Genomic DNA, 23,408 nt, shown 5'->3' on the forward strand with positions numbered 1-23,408 from the left:
AGCCCATGTAGCTCCTGCAGGGGAAACTGTATAACCTCTAACCCTATAGTATTCACTGAAAAAAAAATTTAATAAAAGAGCTAGAGAAGGTGACCTAGGATAACAATTTAGTTTGGGTTTTTCAGAATGCTTCTGATAAGGTTTCTCATAAAAGTGTGCCCAGAAAAAGAAATAACCTAGTTGTACAAATTGATGGAGCCCATGTTGATTAAGCTTTCATGAATATGACTGGTCAGAATCAAATATATGTGGGCAGAGAATAATGCCATCTAGTGGTAACATGTGATTCAAGGAATACAACTTTAGCAAGAGCTAACAACCCCTTTTTAGGCTAATAAACAGATCAGCCTATATGGAGTGATCGGATTATCTTTGACCCAAAATATCCCCCCTTGTAGTCAATCATAGCATCTGAAATGTCCACCATTTCCCATAAATTCTTTTGGATCAAAGTACTAATTTTGGAGGAGGGTGCAGGGGGGTGGAGTGGGGGGAGGCAATTGGGGTTAAGTGACTCGCCCAGAGTCACAAAGCCAGGACCAGTTTTGAACTCAGGTCTTTCTGATTCCAAGGCTGGTGCTCTATACACTGTGCTACCTAGCTGCCAGGAACCCTCTTTCCCAATGCAAATATGTTATCTTAAAATAAATAATAAAATTATCATCATTGTTCCCCCTCCTGCAGGATCAAATTTCTCTAATTAGATTATAACCTTCTTGAAAGAAGGGACTGACTCGTAATTATCTTCTTATTTCCTTCAGCCTAACACCATTTTATTTAGGACAATCCTTCTATTATCAGATATGCTCCACTATGAATCCAAATGACCTCAAGAAATGTTTGTGGATGAAAGTAAAACAAGGCTGACTAAAAATTCTACTTGTCTGTAAAGTGGTCCACTGGATTTCAAGCTTTTTTTTAAGCCAGGAACCATAATTTCTTTACTTTTTTTATCTCTCCCAATGCATACCACAGTAACTACATTGCATATCAACAACACTAAATAGATGTTTTTTGAATGAATTCTCTATCCATAGACTTAATATGTGAAATTTCTTTCTCAGGAAGCAATCTTAAACAACTTTAAAGGTGAGGACCTCTGGAACAATAATCGTCAGTATAGGATATGCTCTTCAGTGGATTGTTTCCTTTTGTCATACTCTCAAATGGTCTCTGTGGCGCCATTTAAAATGCATTTATTCCTCAGGTACACATATTTCAAATTGTCTAGGTACTTTTTTCTTAGGGCAAAAGAGAATGAACAATTTAATGGAAAAGAGCCTTGTTAGCAATGCAAAGAGCATATCTAGTAAATAGTTACTCCATCTTTTTCATGCATACTGAGAAGAGCATTTTAATCCCTGGCTAATATTCAAGGGGCAAAGGGGAGTGGAGAGGGAATGAAGAAACTTTCTTTTCATGAGCTAGAAGTCAAGAAAATAATAAAGTGACATGGCTCAGTGGCAGAAAATATCCTTAGTATTTAGAAGGTCTGAATTTGAAGCCTAATATCATAGTATGGTGGATAGAGTGCTATACTAGCACCAGAAGACCTATGTTCAAATCTTCCCTCCAAAATAAGTAAAATGCTATCTTTGTTACTTGCCTTCGAGTGTCATTATGAGTCCAAATGTGATAATAAATGAAGTCCTTTGTATACTATAAAATAAATATTCTATCACATAAAATTCTTTATTCACTATAAAATGCTATATGTCAGCTATAACATTTTATATTATTTTTCATCATTTTTTAATATTTTCTATTTTACTCTTGTTTTGTTGTTCACTCATTCAGCTGTGTCTGACTTTTTGTGACCACAGGGACTGTAGCTTGCCAGGTCCTTCTATCCTCCACTATCTCCCAAAGTCTGTCCAAGCTCATGTTCATTGCTTACAAGACACTATTTATCCATCTTATTCTCTGCTGTCCCCTTCTCCTTTTGCCTTCAATCTTTCCCATCCAAGAGCAGGTTTTTTCCAATGAGTCCTGTCTACCTTATAGGTTTGACATGAAAGTTTAAATGCCATAATTAATAAAACAGCCTTTGTAAGCTATAAAATGTGATATATTAGCAATTTTCAATTAATATTAGTAAATAATAATAAATATTACCAGTGTTTACATGGCATTTTATATTTTACAAGTGTTAGATAAAATAATAATAATTTTAATTGACGAGTGCACATAAGTATCTAATGACTGTGTTTTAGGGAACATTAGATCATGAACTGAAGGAGACAGAAACACACACCACAGTAGCAGTGTTATTCAGCATCATTGCTCTTGGGACCAGCAGGAGATACCTGCTTAGTTGTGTATACCAGGGAAATGCAAACCTTCAGCTCTTCCCAGGGCTAATACCTCGGCTTTTTCCAGGGCCACCTTGGCCTTTGATTTCTCCCGTTCAGCCAATCTCTTGACCTTTTCCATCTCACACAGGTTCTTGTTTCCTTCCCTAATCTGGTCTGTCAGATCAGAAATTTCTTCTAAAGAGATAAAAAGAAGAAAAGCTATGTTAGTGATGGGTACCAGCTTCGGTTTCATTAGGATAGACACAGCACTAATGTATAGTGACACTTTATAACACTAATTTCCCCTTCCTGTTCACCCTGTCTACTCTTCCCCTTTCCCTTTTAGTATTGCTTATCCAGGGAGACTGGACTAAAGTCAGAGAATATGCATCTTCTAAGACATTCTCATCAGTTCTTCTGCTCTCCTGTTAAGAGGATTCAATAGCCAGCAAATTCACCGCTGTCAGCTATTGCAAGAGAATGAGGAGTGTAGATTTAGGCAGATTTGTTCTTTGCCTGCATTCAGGCATAAACTGATATAAGCCAGAGATGCTCAAAATATTACTAGAGTACGCAAAGCCCCTCTAAATTTTAAGTGCATGAGCTTGTGTTGCTTGCATCCTTCTGAATGTAAAGGGAAAAAAAATCAAGTCTTCAGAATGGTGATGCAGCCAGCACTGCCTGAAATCCAGCTGCCTAATACTGTTACTGTCATCTTGCCTCATCATAAAATCTCAAGTACATAAAAGATATATTGTGAGCCAGGGGGCACGAGAAAGATAATGTGACTTTGGAAGTAGATAATTAGCCACAGGTTGTGAAGCTCCAGGGTCTAATACCAGCTATGCCCTTCTGACCAGTGCATGAGGACTGTGTACATTACTTAAATTGTTTGTATCCCAAGTTTCATCCTTTTGTAAAATAGGAATGATAATAATGCTGAATTTCCTCATAAAAACTATAGCAAAGAAGACTCTATAATCTTAAAGAGGTTGCAAACCACTTTATAACTGCAATTTAAATGTCCAGTAATTGGCAGCCTTTACTGGGGTCACATACTCTGATATGCGTTCTCTCTACAACAGAGTTGACTATGATTGACAGATTGGGGACAGATTCTGACCTAGACAATTTGCAGCCTCTGCTCCTACACAGACTATACCCCACCCTGCAAGGGAGCCAAGATCTCATTAGCATGAACTCTTTTAACCAGAAGAGAGTATAATTCATTCAAGCCCTTCTTTGTTAGCCTGTGTCTTGTCCATATTTTTCTCTAAGGTATCTAGGTGACCTAATAGAGAATTTTGTTCTATGAAATCAAAGGTAATTTTTTGGGTAATCAACAAACTATAGACAGAGGAGAATCATACAGTCTCTACAATTGTCTGGCTATTTCTGCTGTAGAAAATCATTTGAAAAGGTTTGTCTGGTCCCTTCTCATATTTTCATTAACAGTATTTTCAAATATTTGTTTTAAATGTCCATAAGCAATTCAAAGGTCTACAAAACATATGGCTTTCTAGCATTTCACTCAAATTTCTTTTGGCTAGAAGGAAGCCTTACAGCTAATTTAAGGACCTCTCTCACTCATACCTAGTACTCTTAAAATTCTTCAAGGATTCAGAAATTCGATGTTCAGGCATGGGTTCCAGACAGACTTGCTCATCCTGCTTTTTCTAATATTTGGATTCATGGAGGGTAGTTTGGGGAGGAGGTGATAAGACATAGAACATTACCCAAATTCCTTCCTATTCCCACTCACATTAAGACACTATGTATTCACAAAATAACTGTTAAGACATGTATACTTATATTGTATTTAATTTATACTTTAACATATTTAACATGTATTGATCAACCTGCCACCTAGGGGAGAGGGTAGGGGTAAGAGGGGAAAAAGTGGAACAAAAGGTTTGGCCATTGTCAATGCTGTAAAATTACCCATGCATATAACTTGTAAATAAAAAGCTATATAAAAAAAATAAATAAATAGCTATATAATTTTTTTAAAAAGACACTATGTATTCATTGGGATTAGAAACCAAATATTCTAGTCTCAGTGAGTGAAGATTTTCATACTCTTCACACTCATGCACAAACCACTGGAGTTCTCATCTCATCAGGGACTACTTCTGATATTTCTTCATACATGCCAAACTAATCCTTCGTCAAAGTGTTGTTCTCACTCTATTTTCCATTCTGGAGTCTAGCAGTTCTAACTGCACCCCACTAGCTCTTGGTTCATCCTCCTTCCTTCACAATCCATAGGCTAGCTTCTTCCACAATATTTATTAAATATCAACATTTTGGAGGTTTTGAATAGGTGCAAGTCATAACTGACAGTTTTGGACAACTGTCAGACCCTGCTGCCTTTCAGGCATAGACCTGTTTTACCAGGATTCTTACACTCTATCAGATTAAAATTATTTCTATATCCCCCTTTTCCTATCATTCATGGTGATTTCTAATGAGAAAAATAATATAACTAGAAACTTTTAAGCTTTAAATTCTGCAACTCCTGGCCACTCCTCCCTTCCCTGCTTTCTATGATTTGTTGACAAGATTTTCTAGCAGAATCTCCACATATATACTTTATGTTTAGTAAATTCTTCCTAGCCCCCCATACTTTTCAAAATTTTAGGCAAGAAGTGGAATACTTTTGGACCACAAACATGTTGAGAAGGCTTCTCTGAAACACTAGAAACAATACAAATTTCTTTTCTAGATAGACTAGATAAATAGAAAAATTCATATCTTCATACTTTTCAAAGTATTCTTGCATATTATTTCATTTGAGATCCCCCATACAATCCTTTTCTCAGAATCTCAGTATTTGAAGGGACCAAAAAGACAATCAAATCCAACCTATACTTGGTTAGGAATTGATATTTCAACACCCATAAGGAATGATTATTTACTTTTAGCCAGCATATCTCTAGCAAAGAAGAGAAAAAACTGGTTCCTGAAGCAGTTCCTTTCACTATAGAGTAGTACTTATTGGTTGGGAGTTTCTTCTCTGGCTTCAAATCTAAATTTTGCCTTTCTACAATTTCAACCCATTGCTCTGAGTTTTGGCTGCTTGGGTCAAACAGAATCTCTCTTTTAAAAGTGACAACTTTTAAAATATTTGAATATAGCTATTGTAACCCTGCTGTATCTTTATTAATATTATTATGAAGGGTGGAGATTGGTCTCCCTATGTTGCTCAGGCTGGAGAAATAGTGGTCATTCTTAGGACCGACTTCAATACTAATCAGTACTAAAGCTTTAACCTGCTTCATTTATTTTCTGACTTGGGCTGGTTCATTCCTCCTACAGGTCCTTCACATCTGTTTATTCCATAAACTAAAAATAAAGTAAAAACTCAATAAGCTCGAAAATAATAAAAAAATAATTGTGGTTTCTAGAATTAACAAAATAATCCAGATGTGATCTGAGAACAGTAGAGTGGTGTAGGACTATAACATTCTATGTTCTGGATATCACTGACCTCAGAAATTAATTAAATTAATTAATTAATTAAAAAATTAATTTTTTGGCTGTCATGTTATAGTGATTACAAACTATGTCATATTATGTCATACATAGATTAAAAGCTGGAAAAGTCATTAATGATCATCTAGCCTAACTTCATTTTTATAGATGGTGAAGATGACACCCAGAGAAGTTAAATGGTTTGTCCATTGTCACACAGGTAATAGTAAGAGAGTGAGGATTCAAATTCAGACCCTAAGTATCCTTTTAAGTACATGATACTCCTTTTGAACACTCATTAAATATCACTCCTCCCAAGGTATTTCCCCATGAACCTTCATTTTGCCATTCATCCTCCATACTATATCTATGAAGCTGATTTTTTCTTAAATCAAGTTGCAGGAAGATTTCATATTTATCTCTATCTCATTATATCACCTTCTATTTGACCCACAATTCTAACCTATTGAAATCACTTTGGTCCAAGTAGCTATATAAAGGGCATAGTCATAGTTACAAGTACTAAAGACTTTGTCAAAGTCATTTTCTCCAAGTCCTTGGGCTGCCCAACATACCATGGAGATTCTCGTTTTCTCTTTTCAGAGCCTCCTGGTTCATGGTAATCTCTTTATAAGCTTGTTTGAGCTTGAACAGCTCTTCGCTAATGCTTTGTGTCTCTATCTGAGAGACTTCAAGCTCTGCTTGGGAGTTATCATATTTCTCCTTCCAGTTATTAAGGACTTTGTCAAAGTTCCGTTGCTTCTCATCCAGGAAGGCTGCCGTACAATGAACTTTCTCCAGGTCGGATACAACATCTTTCAGCTCCAACTGAAGTCGCTGTTTTGTCATCTCCAAGGAGGTGCTTTTGGCATTGGCTTCCTGGATGGCCTCTCCAGCCTCCTGAAGGCGGAATGCTAGCTTCTTCCTAAAAAGCAGAAAGGGAGAATGAAAGAGGCCCTTTTAAGAAGACCCATCCAACTTTATCTTTGAATCAATATAGTAAAGTGTTTAACAAGAGGGACCAGACTTTTGATTTTAAATATATATACACATATATATGTATATATATCTAGATGGATAGATAGATAGATTGATAAAAAGAATAGAAGGTTATAGTTCTACACATATGGAAAATTTTGTCAGTTTAGGGGTATTATATGTGTGTATAAGTGTATGTATGTAGGTATGTATACACATACATATATATATGAGTGTACATATAAATAAAATGTGTTTATATGTATAAACACAAAAAGTTATATGTACTTTTTAATTAAATATAAAAATATACATACATTTATATATAGAGACAAATATTTCCGTTATATTTGCTATTATACTATGTATGTAGTATGTGTATATATATGTATAGTATATATAATATACATGTATGTATATTATGTATAATATATACTATATATGATATATACATGTGTGTGCATTTATTTATATTTAAATTATATCTAGTATTATTACTAGTATATTCAATAAACTATGTATAACATACACACACACATATCCCCCTATGTTTTAGGTGTGCATGTTGTTATTATTTAGTCATTTTACAGCTGCAAATGACTTTTCATGATCTCAATTTTAGATTTTTTTGGCAAACATAACTGGAGTGCCTTTCCTTTTCCAGATAATTTTATAAATGAAGAAAATGAGGCAAGCAGAGTTAAGTGACTTCCCTCCGGTCACATAGTTATTAAGGATTTGAGGGCAGATTTGAACTCAGGAAGATGGAGCCCAGGGCTGGCACTCTAGCCGCTGCCCCGCCTAGCTGCCCCCAGGACTAGGGAAGGGGGATGTTTTAGGACATCTCAAAGTGGATGCAGAGTAGGTATTCCAACAACATGCCCAAGACAGAATTTTTATCTTCTCCCCCCAAATCCACTCTATTCCAAACTTCTATTTGACTGTTGAGGGCATTGCCATCTCCCTAGGCTCATGCTTCTGTGTAATCCTTGACTTCTTGTTTTTATTCATTATAAATATTCAAACCACTACCAAATCTTGTTGTTTATTTCTCTGAAACATCTTTTAAAAACTACCCCTTTTCTCCTTTCATACAGCCACAATCCTAATTAAATCTCTCTTCACCTCTGGCCTGGGCTATGTCCCTATTTTGTCTTTCTAGCCTCTACTCAACTGCCAGAATTATTTTCTAAAGATTAGATCTGACCATGTTACTCCACTGTTCCAGCATCAAATTTATTGGCCTCCAGGATCAAATAAAAATCCTCTAGGATTTAAACTCTGTCAGCTGGTTCTTTCTTACCTTACCAATTTTCTTACATTTTCCTCATTGGTCTACATACAATTCCTCAATATGATACTTAATCTCTAGTCTCTATACTAGTTGTCTTCCCACTCCTGGAATTATATGCCCCTTAAATTGCACTTCTCAGTTTCCTTCTCTTCTTTCAAAAGTCAGTTTAAATTTTATGTTCTCTTGAAGACCTTACCCCTGCTGCTAACTCTTATGATCTTGAGCAAGTCATTTGGCCTCTTGCTCTCATCTTTAAAATTAGGGGGCTGGATTTGTTGATAACTAATCTCTCTTCCAGTTCTAAATATATGGAGGAGAAGAGGGGAGAATTTAAACATTTATATAGTATTTACTATGTTCTGGGCACTATCCTACATGATTTTACAAATATGATCTCTTTTGATTCTCACAACAACCCTGGGAGATAGGTGGTATTATTATCATCATCATTTTACAGGTAAGGAAACAGACAAAAAAAAGATTAAGTGATTTATAAATAGTAAGTATCTGAGGGGCTAGATTTGAACGGAAGCCTTCTTGACTCTAAGACAACTATCTACTGCCTATATGATAATAAAGAATATATATTTTTGTAATATATTTATATATAATAGCATTGCATAATGTAATATATTTGTGTTGTAGATGATAAACTTGTATAATATAATTATATCACATAGTATTTATTACACATATATATTGTACAGTATGTAATAATATTCCATACATATATAATTTGTGTACTGTGACAAGATAATATATGATCCTATGAATACAAGAAAAATGTCTCAAAAAACAATAATGAAACCTGAAGAATAAGGAAAGCTTGAGATCCAAGGAAACATAGCTAAAGAACATTTATCAACAAAATTAGAAAAAGGAGAACAAATACAAATGAAATGGATAGAACCACCAAGATGTCTGCAATGACTAAGGCCTTTTACAACCTATCTTTCCAATCCTATTTTACTTTACTTCCCTCCACACCCACCACGGACTAGGCAAACTGGCCTCCATATTGTTATATAACCCTTTCCCCTGACTCTGTGCGTTTACATTTGTTTTAAGTCACTGAAATCACTCTCTCCTCACTTAAAAATCCCTAACTTCCTTCAAAGCTCAGCTTCCAATGATGCCTTCTAGCTGAACCTTTTCCTGATTTCTTTGTTCACAACCATACCAGCTGCCCTTTCTCCCAAATTACCTTCAATTGATGTTGCAGATATTCTGTAGATATCTCTCTCTCTGTTTGTCATTTCCTTTTCCTACACTCTAAGCTGCAAAATCAAAGACTGTCTCACTTTTATTTTTATGTCTCAGTACCTAGTATAATATCTGGCACATAGTAGGCACTTAATGTGGATGGATGTTGATGGATGGATTCAATATCACTAATTACAGTACAACAACCATATATAAACTTTAACAATTCAAGATATGGTATACCGTATAAAGAGAATAGAAATGATATTCCTGAAAATGAAGTTGAAAAAAAATGATTGGTCAGTAGCCATGCAACCTTAGACAAAAGCACATAGTCAAAGTGGGAAGGAACCCACCACTTCCCAAAGCAGTCGTTCAACTTTTAGATAGCAATCCTTGGGAAGTTTTCCCTTATCAATCAACAGTTTTACAATTTCAACATAGTGTTCCTAGTATTTCCTTTTGGGGTCAAGCAAAATAAATCTAATTCTAGTTCCATGTTACAATTTTTTAACTACTTGCTTCTCTTCTGCAGACTAAACATCCCTAGGTTTCTTTAAGCAGTTCTCCAGTGGCAAATACTTGAGCAAATGCAAAGGAAATCCATGTTGAATGTAACAGAATTTTAAAGCTACTTAAAGATTGATTTTTCAAGTCCTTAAAGAGAGGTAGATTATAAAGCATTAGAAAAGCCACGGATAATATTAATACTAGAGAGAGACAGATAAAGAGAGAGAGAGAGAGATGATTAAGAAGAGTTAATTACTGACCCACAGGCCTACTTTCTCATTATAAAGTCATTATAAGAATGTCCTGAGCATATATTCATGAAATCCTTGATGATTCCCTAGAAGGATAGCTAAGTGGTGTAGTAGATAGTGTGCTGGGTCTGAAGTAAAGAAAACTCATTTTTGTGAGTTCAAGTCTAGCCTCAGATACTTCTCAGTAATTTGCCTCAATTCTCTCATCTATAAAATGGGCTGGAGAAGGAAATGGCAAACCATTCTAGGATCTTTGCCAAGAAAACTTCAAATGAGGTCACAAAGAGTTGGACATGATAGAAAATGACTGAACAATAATAATCTATTATTGTTATGAGAGGAAGAAATAGATTTTCATAGATAATATTCTATAGATCATAGATTTGCAGCCACAAAAGTGATTGAAATCTATAAATTTTTCACCATTCACTTTATTTCAACCAACATGTATTAAATGCCTATATATAAAAAACCCAATGCTTTTTTGTTTATTACTCCTAAGAGCAAAATTCAGACTGAAATGTATTTCTCCAATAAAATGTCCCCATGAATGTGTTAGTCATATAAAATTATTTGATAAATTCAACTATTAAGAGAGTTTAGTTTCTAGATTCCACAGGTTACCAATATTAATTAAGCAAAGCAATGTTTTATAACATCATTATCAAAGGTATTTATCATTGTTGAAAAGAATGTCCTGCTCAGAGTCCAAAAGAGAGAAGGATATCTTAAAGGTAATGAGGTTCTCCAAATGTTTCTGGCTGTAGATAATACAGTGTTGTATGGATTGTACCACATCTTGGATTCCACCAACTCCTACCTTGACTATCATATAGAACCATTAACCCACCATGTGCCCTCCTTGTGTCATATGCATACAGACCCTTCCTGCCCACTCCACCTTTTTTTTTCTAGGAATTCATAATCAAACAGCATTACCTTTGCTACTATAAAATATGTGACAATCAACTATCCTAAAACTTCATTCAAAAATCGTGGGATTCTGAGATGCAGTTTACCTATGTTGAATCTTTCCATGGCTTTATTCATCCTTCTCCTTACCCTTAATCACATTTTATCCTGACCTTCTTTTGTGCCCTTAGGAACTCCCATTCAATTGTTAACAAACTGCCCTTCATATTAGATCTCTGCTCTCTCCCTAGAAATTTCTATTTAATTTTCTTCTTCCTCGGCAGTACAAAAGCTGCTGAAGGACAACATTTTTTGTTTTTGTCTTAGTATCTCCAGTTCCTAACATGGTTAATGGTGCGTAGTAGGCACTTAATAAATGCCCACTGAATTTAATTGAATTGAGCACTACACTGATACCCTAGTGAGTTCCATAACCACTCAAGAGACTGGCACAGAAACAGACTGACACAGACTGACAAGCAGGGGGAAATCAAGTAGATGAAGAATGAATATTTTTCAGATTATGAAATGCATTTGGATGGACAGTACATTGAGTTATTCGATCAGTTCATATATTTTAGGCAGACACTGAATATGGGCAATGAACTGGGCTCAGAATTGAATAGGATGAGGAGATTGGGCTGCATTGCATTTGGGAAATTGCATAGCTTTTTCAATGATCTCAAACTGCTCCCTGCTGCCAAAGTACATCTTTTTAACATGAATATTCTCCGGATGACACTGTATGGCTGCAAATCATGAAATACAATGACCCCAAAAGAACTAAAAATTGTAAGTGGTCCAAGAACAATGGGGAGATGCACAGTAGCTATAAATAGGCTGAAAATGCTACATGGGGACATGCTACTGTCTCATGTGCAGAAAATATCATCAATGACATACTTTTGACTGGAAAAAGATATGGGTCAGTTATGTCATCAAGAGTGAGAGATGACAGAGAGATACTGAGTATCATACTAATTGCTTCTGAAATGCTCAAAGACCCAGCGAAAGATTGCCACAACACTGGGCAGATGGCAATAATAATGCAACAATGTTGTTATATGGATCAAATGAGAAAATATATGAAAAGCATTTTTCAAGCCCTTTTGAGTGACAGATATTTAACCTGTAGAGAGAGGTATTTGCTTTCTAAAGAGATATTGCTTTAGAGAGATAATTTGCTTTCTATAGATCAAAAACATGGACCCCTGTACAATTTCTGTTCAGGTTAAGAAGGCACAGATGCATGATCTGTACCCATGAAGAGAAAATTACTACTGCAGTGAGCTCTAATGAGGCAATTGGGGACATAGGTGATATGTTGGGACCTGGAGTCAAGAAGAACTGAATTCCAATTCAACCTCAGAAACTCATTAGCTTTGTGATCTTGGGAACTCCACATGGTCTCTTAGAGCCTTAGCCTTCTCATCTGTAAAATGGGGAAAATGATAGCATCAACCTTAGAGTATTACATAGATCAAATGAAACTATTTAAATAGAGTACTTTGTAAACCTTAGCATATTAATATTTTCATTGTTATGAGCTCAAAGCTCCATTAAAATCTATTCAGCACTTTAATGCTAACAGAAGGCTTTTCAAAACAAACTTTTAAGAATTATTCCCATTTTACAGATGAGGAAACTGATTCAGTAATATTAAATGAATTGCCTAGTGTTAGAATCCTGATAAGTCTGTGTTTGAACCCATATCTTCTGATTCTAAATTGAGTGTCCTATTTATGCCACACTGTAATAAATTGAAGCCCAATATTATAGTTGAAAGATAGGCTCAAAGATTTCTATCTAGTCCATACTGATACATAAAGAGAAAATTCCTGTCTGGTCCCTCCCTTATCTTTCTATACTTTATAATAATTCACTTGGTAAGATTAGCTCCTGTGGGTTCAGCCATTATGCTATGTAGATTATGTGTGTGTTAGTATGTACGTGTATGTATATATATATATATATATATATGTAACATGAATAAGATTATACATATAATATATATATATACATGTTTATACACTTATAGTGTATATACATACACTTATACACACACATACACATATATCCAACTCTAGTTTGTCTCCTGATCTTCAATCCTGCATTATTAATAGACCTTTGGGGCATCTCAAACTCAACATATTTAAAACAGAAGTACCATCTTCACAATCACACAAGCTCACAACTCAGTATAATTCTCAACACCTTGCTCTCATTCACCTCAGATATATACTCTGTTACCAAGTCTTGTCACTCTTTTCTCCATGTCTCCTATACACATCTCCTCCTTTTCATTTACACAGCTAACTTGAGCTCCCATCACCTCTCACCTGAAATCCTGCAATAACTTCATAATTAGACTATGTCTCTTCCTAACACCATCCTATTCTCCATTCAGCTGCCGGAATGATTTTCCAAAAGCCAAAGTATAACATTGTTTCCTAGCCAAGACAATAAATTCCAGTGGCCCCCTATTCCCTCTGTTTGACATTTAAGACTCTCCATAATCTGCCTTTTCCAGTGTTCTTACACTTTGAGCTTTTCTACATATTTTCTGATCCAGATACAACAGCTTATTTGCTACACTTTTCAAATGACACTCCCATTTCCCACCTGTGCCTTTTTATAGATTATTTTTTATGTCTGGAATGCTTTTCTTCCTCACTTCTACCTCTTAGTCTCCCTCGTTTCCTTCAATCAGTCAGTTATCAAGCATTTATTAAGCACCTACTTTATGACAGGCACTGTGGTACATGTTGGAGAAATATATAAAAACACTATCTTCAAGGAGCTTACATTCTAATGATTTCAAGACCGAGCCCCAATTCTGCTTTCTATGGGAGCCTTTTCCCAATCTCCCCAGTTTTTAGTTGGCCATTCCTACTAAAAGTTTCCTACTAGGAGCTGCTATTCCTTCTAAAATTTTTTGTCATCTACTTGGTATACCTCTTATATGTCTCTAATTTTCACATGTCATCTCTCCCATTAGAATGTGACCTCTTTAAGGGTAGGAGTTGTTTCTTGCCTTTCTTTATCTCCCGATACTTAGCATAATGTCTGACATCGATTATATGCTTAATTAAGACATTACTAAGAATTTAAGTCCTGAATCTGTGAATTGTGTTTGAAGGGTGTTGAAGTGAAAAAGAAGTATGAAAAGCCATATATAATATAGATCCCACCCTTAAAAAAGTAAAAAGGAGATACAAAAATGGGAATTTTAAAAGTCCACTTTCTACTTAAAAAAGAAAACTAACAAGCCATTCATGTAAACTTTAAGAAACTAGCTAAACACAGAGGTGGCTAGGTGGTACAGTGGATAGAACACCAGCCCTGAAGTCAGAACGACCTGAGTTCAAATCTGGTCTCAGACACTTAACACGTCCTGTGTGACCTTGGGCAAGTCACTTAACCCTAAATGCCTCAGCAAAAAAAAAAAAAAAAAAAAAAAAAAGAAAAGAAAAGAAAAGAAACTAAATAGCCAAATCCTCAGTTTCCCAAATTTAAAGTGAATGTTCTGAAATGTGGGCTATTTACATCCTGACATGTTTATGAAACACTGAGTTTCCCCTTGAAATGAAAGCATGATCTAGACAGAGTTTGATTTACTTATTTTTTGCTACTATTTTAAAAGGGAGAAAATAAATTCTTCATAAGCTATTAATGACAAATAATGGATGGATTGATATCCCTGACCTAATTACCATCTATTCACTCCAAGACCAAATCCAACAGAACGATGTAATCATCCAACCAGACTCCCTCTCATTTGCTCCTCTGCTCTCCTTAAAAAAAATAAAAAAACTCATCAAAGTAAAATGAAAGATAGCTGCCTTTCCCATCCATCTTCCATCATTAGAGGAGGAAGAATCTCACTTCAAAAGCAAATGCTATATTTAGAGTTGAGGAGGCATTTCATTTCAAAGTCCCACTTCTCTATTGCCCACAGTTTTCAATAACATCTAATGCAGGTATTTTTAGTGTCTGTCATCCCAGAGCCCTTTTAAAGTGACTGTGGATATAGAGACAGATCACTTTGTACGCCTCTGGGACAGAATACAGCTGCTGTTCGGGAACTGCTTTATGGGAGGGATTGCAAAGAGAGAATGTCATCGGTTGAAGCCAGAAGAGGAGTTTAGTTGTCCGCTCTGGATTGGGGCCAAGATAGCAAGTGAAGGACATATTCTTTTGAGCAAAGCTCTGTCGTGATCACAAGCCCTCATGGCAACCGTCTGACGTCTTTTCTGAAATATATCCCGTTCTTCAGGATCTCAGAACAAAATGCTTCAGTGATTATGTTTGAAGCTTTGTGATCCTCTGAGCCAGCTGGGATGCTACATCTCTGGACTTTCTATGAAAAACCAGAAAAATCTTTACATCAAGGTGTCAGTGAAATTCATTTTCTAACTGTGGCATTTAGCTTGGGTGGCCTGAGTATGCTGTTTGCTTGTTGGTTTGATTTAAGCAGAGAAAGATCCCTGGCTTTGATATCAGTAGATTGGGGTTAAAACTCTGCCTTTGGCATTTTACTGCCTGTGTGACCTTGGACAAATTACAACCTCTCTGTGCCTCCTATAAAATGAGGGGGCTCTGTGATGTTTAAAGTTCTTTTTAACTCTAAATCTATGTTCTTGTGGAGACCTAAATACAAAGCCTTCCTCTATCTTTAACTCCATATGTGACTTTAAACAAATCACTAACCTCTGGGCTTTGAAACAATGAAATAAGAAACAATGAGTTGAATTAGATGACTTAGATGGCTCCATAGATAGAGAGCTGGGCCTGAAGTCAGGAAGTTCAAATTTAACTTCAGACACTTAATAACAATAACAAAATTTCCAGCAAGTCACAACCCTGTTTTCTTTGATCTACGGGAGAAGGAAATGACATACCAGTATTTTTGCCAAGAAAACTCCATTAACCCTTGCTATGATCCCCAAGGTCACAAAGAGTTGGACACGACTGAACAACACCAAAATTTCTTCCCAGCTATAAATCTGTGATCTTCAGATTCTTGGTAGCATTTGAATTTTTTCAGTATCACGAAACAAAAGTTGTTTATACAGAGGTACAGAGGTTTATGACCCATTTTTCGCTGATCTTATAAAACCACATATATGAAGAACTAAGTATAGACACATGATGGATATATACATGTCCATACACACACACACACACACACACAATATAAATACCTAATTATTTTGATGGCCGGAGCAGACCATGACTATAAGTAAGAGTGTCTTTCCAAGTCATATCAGTCGAATCATGATTTTTTCATTCATCAACTGGGATACTAAGTTCATCTGAGAACAGTTGAAGGGCAGTACCACTTACTTGGCTTCCTCAAAATCTTCATTTCTCTGGAGAGTATGTGTCTCATAGTGAGTTCTCCATTGTACCACTTCTGCACGCCCCTTGGTCAGAGTCCATAATAGCTTAGCTTTAGCCTCTTGTTCTTCCCTATATTGCCCCTTCAGGAGGTCATAATCATGCTTTGCTGACTGCAGGGCATGTGTAAGGACTTTCTTAGACTATAAGTGACAAAGATACATTTGTTAATTATACAGCTTGGGAGTAGACCAACTCATCCACATAAAATAAAGTCCAATAATATGTTCTATTTCCAACACAGACTATACTGAAATATAAAAAGTTAGGACTATAGAACACTGGACCAGGAAAGAAAAGATTAAAGTGCTTTTTAAAATTTCTATTTTCATAATTATGTAGGGGAGATTAATTTGTTCAAGTTTGTCCTTGTTAGAGTATTTGAACACCTTGGGTAGGTAGACAAATAATGCCCCCCAAAAAGAATAGAATTTTGAAGTGAAAATATTTATTATCCTTTAGGTTACAAGACAATGTTTCTTTTATAATGTGCATGATTCTACAAAGGCCACAGAGTCTTTCCCTTACAATATATCTCCTCTTCCTTTGAAAGAACCTCAGCACTAAAAGGGAAATCAGATGCCCTCATCCAAACTATATTTGATCAAGATTGCCTTCTACGACATCCCTGACAAGACTCATCCAGCTTTGTTTGAAGATCTATTGTAAATAGCAAGAACAAATCAAATCTCCCTTCCATATAAAAGCTTTTCAAAGACTTAGTCATGGGATAATAAATTTAAAGCCTGAAGAAATTTTAGAGGCTGTTTAGTCCCATCCTTTCATTTTATAGCTGAAGAAACCTAGGTTTATAAAAATTAAGTGTCATTCTTTGTGTCTTTCGTACTTAGCACATCAGTGCCTGGTACACATAGTAGGCACTTCAACAAATGCTTTTTGAGGTGTTAACTTTCCATTTCTACCATTTTGATTTAGAGCTAGAAGGGTCCTCATGGTCCAAAACTGTTGTTTTACAGATGAAGAAACTGAGGCTTGAGGAGAATAAGCTACTTGATCCTATAGTCATTCGAGTAGTAAGCATCAGAAAGAGAATTAAAACCAGGTCAATCTGATTCCAAATCTAGTATTCTTTCTAATACTTTTAGATTCCAATCTTATTGGATCTTACTAGAGCCAATCTTACTAGGTCTGATACTTATTGGATTCTAAATCTAATACACTTTCTAGCACTGTGCTTCTTCTAAGTTATCATGACCCCTTTAAGTCTTTAAACCTCTATTTGTATGACCTGATCATCCTACCATCCTACCAACCCTACCATTCTTTTGCCCTTTTTTAAAGATATTCTCTAACTTGGTAATCCAATCAATCCAGTAGTGCATTTTCATAAAAAAAAAAATCTCATCTGGAAAGTCAAATGATAACATTTTACAGCAAGCTGACTGAAGGAGTTTCTTAAAATATCCAAAAATGTTTACAGATTCTTGCTATAACTCTATTCTTGAAACCCATGACTTACAGTTGAGACCACTTTATACTAGGGTTATTTTTTAATGGATTATTAGTTCAGACCAACTTATACTATATTTCATTCTGTAATGGTATTGTAAAAGAAGTGTTGATAAGGACCCTTAAGAAACCAGATTTTTCTTATCCTAACTCTGATATTACCTTCTTTGTGATTCTAGACAAAAGACAACCTTCTTTGGATCTCAGTTTCTGTATCACTAAAATAAAAAGGTTGGATGAGATGATTTCTAAAATCCTTCCTGATTCTAGAGTTCTTCTTATGACTCAATTGCCCATACTATTTGAGATTAGGTTGTCACTGGTGTTGCTTATTAGTAATTTTATCTTCTCTCAGAGGAAGCCATAGTTATTAATTTTTATGATTTGCTGCTAATTTGAACAAGAAAAGCAAAAATGTTGCTGATCAAATAAGGCCAAATAGTTATCATTCTGCCTTTCACATATATTCAATCGAACATTTCATTGAACACTTCACCTTCAGAGATTTATTTTTCTAAATGCCTGAAACATTTCTCTTTCCCGCCCTTTTTATATAGTGATAAAAACAGAATGGATAAATAGGTCTCAATGACCCTCAATCTGACAAGACTATTTTGACAGAATTTTAATTCCTAAGGCAGAATGCTTAGTAGTTTATTTGTGAGTTTTGAAATCTTCCTGACACATGTAGTATCCAACTTCTGTTTTCCTATAATTTGAAAAAAAAGTACCTTTCCCAATTCACTTGAAACTAAAAGCCTTTCAGGACATCTCAGATCTATTTGAGGAGGAAAAAAAATTGTCAAGAATTATTATTGTATGGCTCTCATAGATGAGCTCCTACTGTGAAATAAGAAAGTCATTACTTCACTCTCTTGTTCCAACAACATTCTCAGTTCTTCAATCTGTTGAACAAAGTTATTCTTTCCTCTGAAAAGTTTGTTTATCAAATTGTCCTTCTCTTCCAGCTGCCTTGTGAAATCATCTAGAGAAAAAATTCACCAAATGAGTCTTCTGAGATCTTCCTGTACTCCATCCCTCACTTCCCTCACCTAATATATTGACCTACCTTTCTCACTCTCAAGCTTTGACTTCTGGGTGGTAACATCATTTACCAGTATGGCCATCTCTTCAAGTCTAACATTTGTTTCAGTAAGTTGGTTTTCAAACAGTTTACAGAGCTTCTCGGCCTTTGACTAAGTGTTAGGAAGAAAAAAGGCAGAAAGTTGATTATAGCAGTGAACTATTTTTAGAACAAAGGAATCCATATGTGTTCTTGACTTAGTCCTCAGACATGTTGGTGGATACAAGTGCAGTTGAGGGTTTTCTGGGAAGAAAGCATGCAGATAGTTCAGTAGTAGGGTTGATTTATTAAAACATAGAATAGGGACTGAACCTGTGACTTCACTAGTATAAGGAACTCCCAAAGGAGGAAAATCCCTCTACCAATGAGGATCAATATATCATAATCTTAGAGAATTGCTTAGAGCCCAGCTTCTTAAATGTGGTTTGTGACTTTTTACAAGATCTTGTAGCTGGCTGTGGAGGTTGCAAAATTAGGATTTATTATTAGTTTGATTTGTATTGATTTTATATTTTTGATATATTGATTTGTGTATTTATACATTGATTTGACATGTCTAATGCTCAGAATCATGTGAAAATTTCTTGGGTCAAAAAAAGTTGTGAGTGGAAAAAGTTTAAAAAGTCCTGCCTAGGACACTGAGTCTTTGTGTCTTGCCCAGGCTCACACAATTTGCACAGTATGAGATAGGAAGGACTTGAACTCAGGTCTTCTGTCTCTGACACTGCTTCTCTTATTAGTAAATTAATATAGAGTAATGGAAGAATTCCTTTCTTGAGAGATTGGGAAAGAAGCCCTGGTCAGATGTCTTCTTAAACCCAAGTTTTTATTTCATGACCTTGAAAGTACCTTAGACCCTGAAGAATTAAGATAAACTGAAGACCATAGTAGAGCACATCCATCACACCTTGAGCAATCCATTCTTCTCTGGTGCTGAGACATTTAATACCATTTAGGAGACTTGGATGGTTTTGTGCCAGAGTGCCTGCCTGATCTAACTAATCTAACTAGGAGCTTTTCTTTATTTTTTTTCTCTTACTTTCACATACAAGGCAGCCTTGTATGAAAGAACTCAAGGGCTAGCAAAGTTAGGAGAGACTTTTATGAGATCTTATACCTGGGAGTTGTAGGAGGCCAGGATTAGTGATAGCTACTTGCCCCACTTGTTTGTGTGTGTATGTATGTGTATGTGTGTAAATCACAGGAGATCACGTCCTCCACAAAGCTGCTTAATGGAAGAAATATAGATTTTAGGAACCTATGAGATCTAATTAAACTCCCTAATTTTAAAGATAAGGGATTTGAGGCCCAGATTTGGAAAGTGACTTACCTACAGTCACAAAGGTGGCTCTGGCACACGATTTGAAGTTCTAACTTCGTTTCACTATTGTGTTCTTCCCTATCAGTGATTTCAAGCCAGGGATGAGCAGGGCAAGTGACTGAAAACATGATAGAGAGACTGAAGTGTTGCTGCTTTCCCTGCTACACTTAAGGGCCCTGGCAGTGTAAAAACACTGTCCTTAAATCTAAGAAACTATAACATGAGGTCCCTTGCCCAAGTCTTGGAACAGAGAAGACAAAGAGGTCAGGAGTCTGAGTACTGAGACCCCCATCCAAACACTCCAAATACATCCAAAAATAGTACAACAAGCTATTAAAAATGAGAAGATCACATGAAAGCCTAGGGTGGGTCCTTTAAATTAAGAAGGACTTACTCAGAAAGCCTGATTTCCTTCAGCTTAAAAGGCAGCTGTCAGAGCAATTGCTACGGTTGCTTTAGAGAGCGCTCTTGCATTGACAGAGATTAACCCCAATCTCTGATGCTGCCCAAGATTCCTCAAAACTATCTTGGATTCTTCAGCAGAGAATAAAGTCAGGAAAACTTGCCTCAGAAACTTACTAGCTATGGATCCCAAATAAGTTGCTTAACCACCAAAACTTCAGTTTCTCTGTCTATAAAATGGAATAATAATTGTGCCTACCTCACAGGATTGTTGTAAGAAATGAATAAGATGATGTATGTAAATATAAAGCACTGTATCATTACATGAATGCCAGCTGATGTTGTTATTATTAATCATCATCATCATTATTATTATCATTTGCCTTTACTCTTCTACCTAGCTTCGTAGTGATCAATTTGACAGATCAAGCTTCTCCATCAGGCTTACTTAACTCTTTTTGTTTGTTTTTGTTTTATAAAATTTATTTTTAGGCTTAATTCTTTAAAAACCCAGACCATTACTTCATTCAGTACAATTGTTTGCTTGACTTAGATATAGTCCCTAAATATTGGGTTCATTGGAAAAGTAGAATGAAATGAAATGAAATAATCTTTCATTTTTACCTGTTGAGATTGTTCACAAATACTTATAATTTGGGGGCCCTCTCTGACATTCATGCGGTTCATTTAAGATCACCTGTCTCTCAGGAGCAGCTAAGTGGCTTAGTGGATAGAGGATCAACCCTGAAATCAGGAGGACCTGAGTTCAAAATCAGGCCTGAGACACTTAACACTTCCTGGCTATGTGACCCTGGGTAAGTCACTTAAGCCCAATTACCTCAGGGGGAAAAAAAGATCACCTGTCTCTGCCTGAAAAATGTTGTCACTTGATACTCAAAACTTTAACTTTAATGCCCCAGGCTTTACTCATTTGATCCTTACTGGCCAATCCCAAGTATTTCCCTGTCTGTTAAATCAGAAATAGATGACCAATCAGATTTTCCTGAATGAGAACTCTTCACTTCATATAAAATCTATAATTCCACATCCATCCACATGAGTTTTATGAAATAATGAAGAAACCTAAGTGTCCTATCCATCAAAAAGGAAGGCATAAGGAGAACTTAATATAAGACAAATTCAAATTGTAGCCTCTTCCAGAACCATCTCTAATCTTCTTCCTTGTGCTGTACCCTGAAGATCCTCAAACATGAGATTTTGAGGTGGCTGAGTGGTACAATGGATAGAGCTCTGGGCCTGGAGTCAGGAAGACCTAACTTTAAATATAGTCTCAGATTCTTACCATCTGGGTAACCCTGTAAAGTCAGTTAGCCTCTGATTGCCTCAGTTTTCTCAATTACAAATTGGGGATAGTGATAACAGCTACCTGCCAAGGATATTGTAAGGATGGAATGAGATAAATATAAAGTCCTAAGCCAAGTGCCTTGCACATTACAGTAAGCACTTAATTGATGTTTGTCCCCTTACATCCTCCTTGACTTTATCTTTGCCTCTGCCCAACCCAGATTCTCCTAGACTTTATTCCTTACTTGCTTTGAATTATGAAATGTGACCATAATAAAGGTCTCCTGGTTTTAGCAGTATTGTTTTATCTCTTTTGCTAAAGTCTAAGTACTAAAACAATTGAAATGGTCTAGTCTATCCAACAGTTAGTTTGAACCTTGGTAGTTACTGTATAGCAAGGCAAAAGGTAATAAAAATTATTTGAGTGCATATTAACTAGTTTGTGCATTCTGTGCTGAATAATATATTTGTTATATAACTATTTTTCTCAATAGTATTTTATTTTGTAAATGTAAAGATAGTTTTCAGAATTAATTTTTGGAAGATTTTTTAATTTCAATTTTTCCCTCTCCATCTTCCCCCTCTCCAAGATAGCAAACAATCTGATAAAGATTAGACATGTATAATTCTTCTAAACATATTTCTATATTTGTTACATTGTGCAAGAAAAATAAGAACAAATGGAGGGAAAACATGAAAAAGAAAAAGGAAACAGACAAAAACAAATAAAAAAGGTGAAAATACTATGCTTTGATCCACATTCAGTCACCATAATTTTCTATGAATGCAGATGGCATTTTCCATACAAAGTCTATTGGAATTGTCCCAGATCACCATATTGCTGAAGAGAGCTAAGTCTATCATAGTTGATTATGACACAATCTTGCTGTAATTGTGTACAATATTCTCTTGGCTCTGCTCACTTTACTTATCATCAGTTCACGTAAGACTTTCTAGGCTTTTCTGAAGTTAGCCTGCTCATCATTTTTATAGAACAGTAATATTCTATTATATTCATATATCAAAACTTATTCAGCTATTCTCCAACTGATGTGCATCTACTCCGTTTCCATTTCCTTATCACCACAAAAAGAGTTGCTACAAACATTTTTGTACATGAGGGAACTTTGTACTAGGATACAGACTTAGTAGTCACCCTGATGGGATGTTTTTTTTTTTTTGGAATTTTATGGAATTAATTAACTAGAGAAGATTTAATTTTGACTCTTGGTTCTAATAACTGGGACAAATCATTTAACCTTTCTTGCCTCAGTTTCTTAATCTGTAAATAGGGATACTAAAAACATGTCCAACCCACGTCACATAGATAATTGGATGGTCCAATAGTAGAATATACGAAAAGTAGTCAGTGCTTTATAGATAAAAGGTGCATGTTTTGCACTTTATGACTTACCAACCAATGCTATATGGTAGGAATGGAATATATCTACCTTCTCTTTCTTTTAGCCTGCTAAATTTCTATGCAATTTTTTAAATGTAACAAAGCCTT

The 23,408-nt window shown here is 35.6% G+C and overlaps 1 protein-coding gene across 4 annotated transcripts in view; it reads right to left on the reverse strand.

The window, feature by feature from the left end:
- The window catches only part of MYH15 (myosin heavy chain 15), a 93,518-nt gene that overhangs the window by 53,427 nt on the left and 16,683 nt on the right, over window positions 1-23,408 (reverse strand). For all 4 annotated transcript variants that reach the window (XR_007951877.1, XR_007951878.1, XR_007951879.1 and 1 more), the window contains exons 8-12: window positions 18,856-18,982; window positions 18,653-18,771; window positions 16,263-16,459; window positions 6,344-6,693; window positions 2,365-2,489 (exon numbers count right to left, since the gene is read on the reverse strand). Coding sequence is in view for 1 of the 4 variants with exons in the window: in XM_051985248.1 (XP_051841208.1) it covers window positions 2,365-2,489; window positions 6,344-6,693; window positions 16,263-16,459; window positions 18,653-18,771; window positions 18,856-18,982 (918 nt within the window). In the remaining 3 variants the exon portion in view is untranslated. The remainder of the gene's footprint in view (window positions 1-2,364; window positions 2,490-6,343; window positions 6,694-16,262; window positions 16,460-18,652; window positions 18,772-18,855; window positions 18,983-23,408) is intronic.

The sequence above is a fragment of the Antechinus flavipes genome, chromosome 3 (assembly GCF_016432865.1).
Source record: "Antechinus flavipes isolate AdamAnt ecotype Samford, QLD, Australia chromosome 3, AdamAnt_v2, whole genome shotgun sequence".
Classification (NCBI taxonomy): Eukaryota; Metazoa; Chordata; class Mammalia; order Dasyuromorphia; family Dasyuridae; genus Antechinus; species Antechinus flavipes.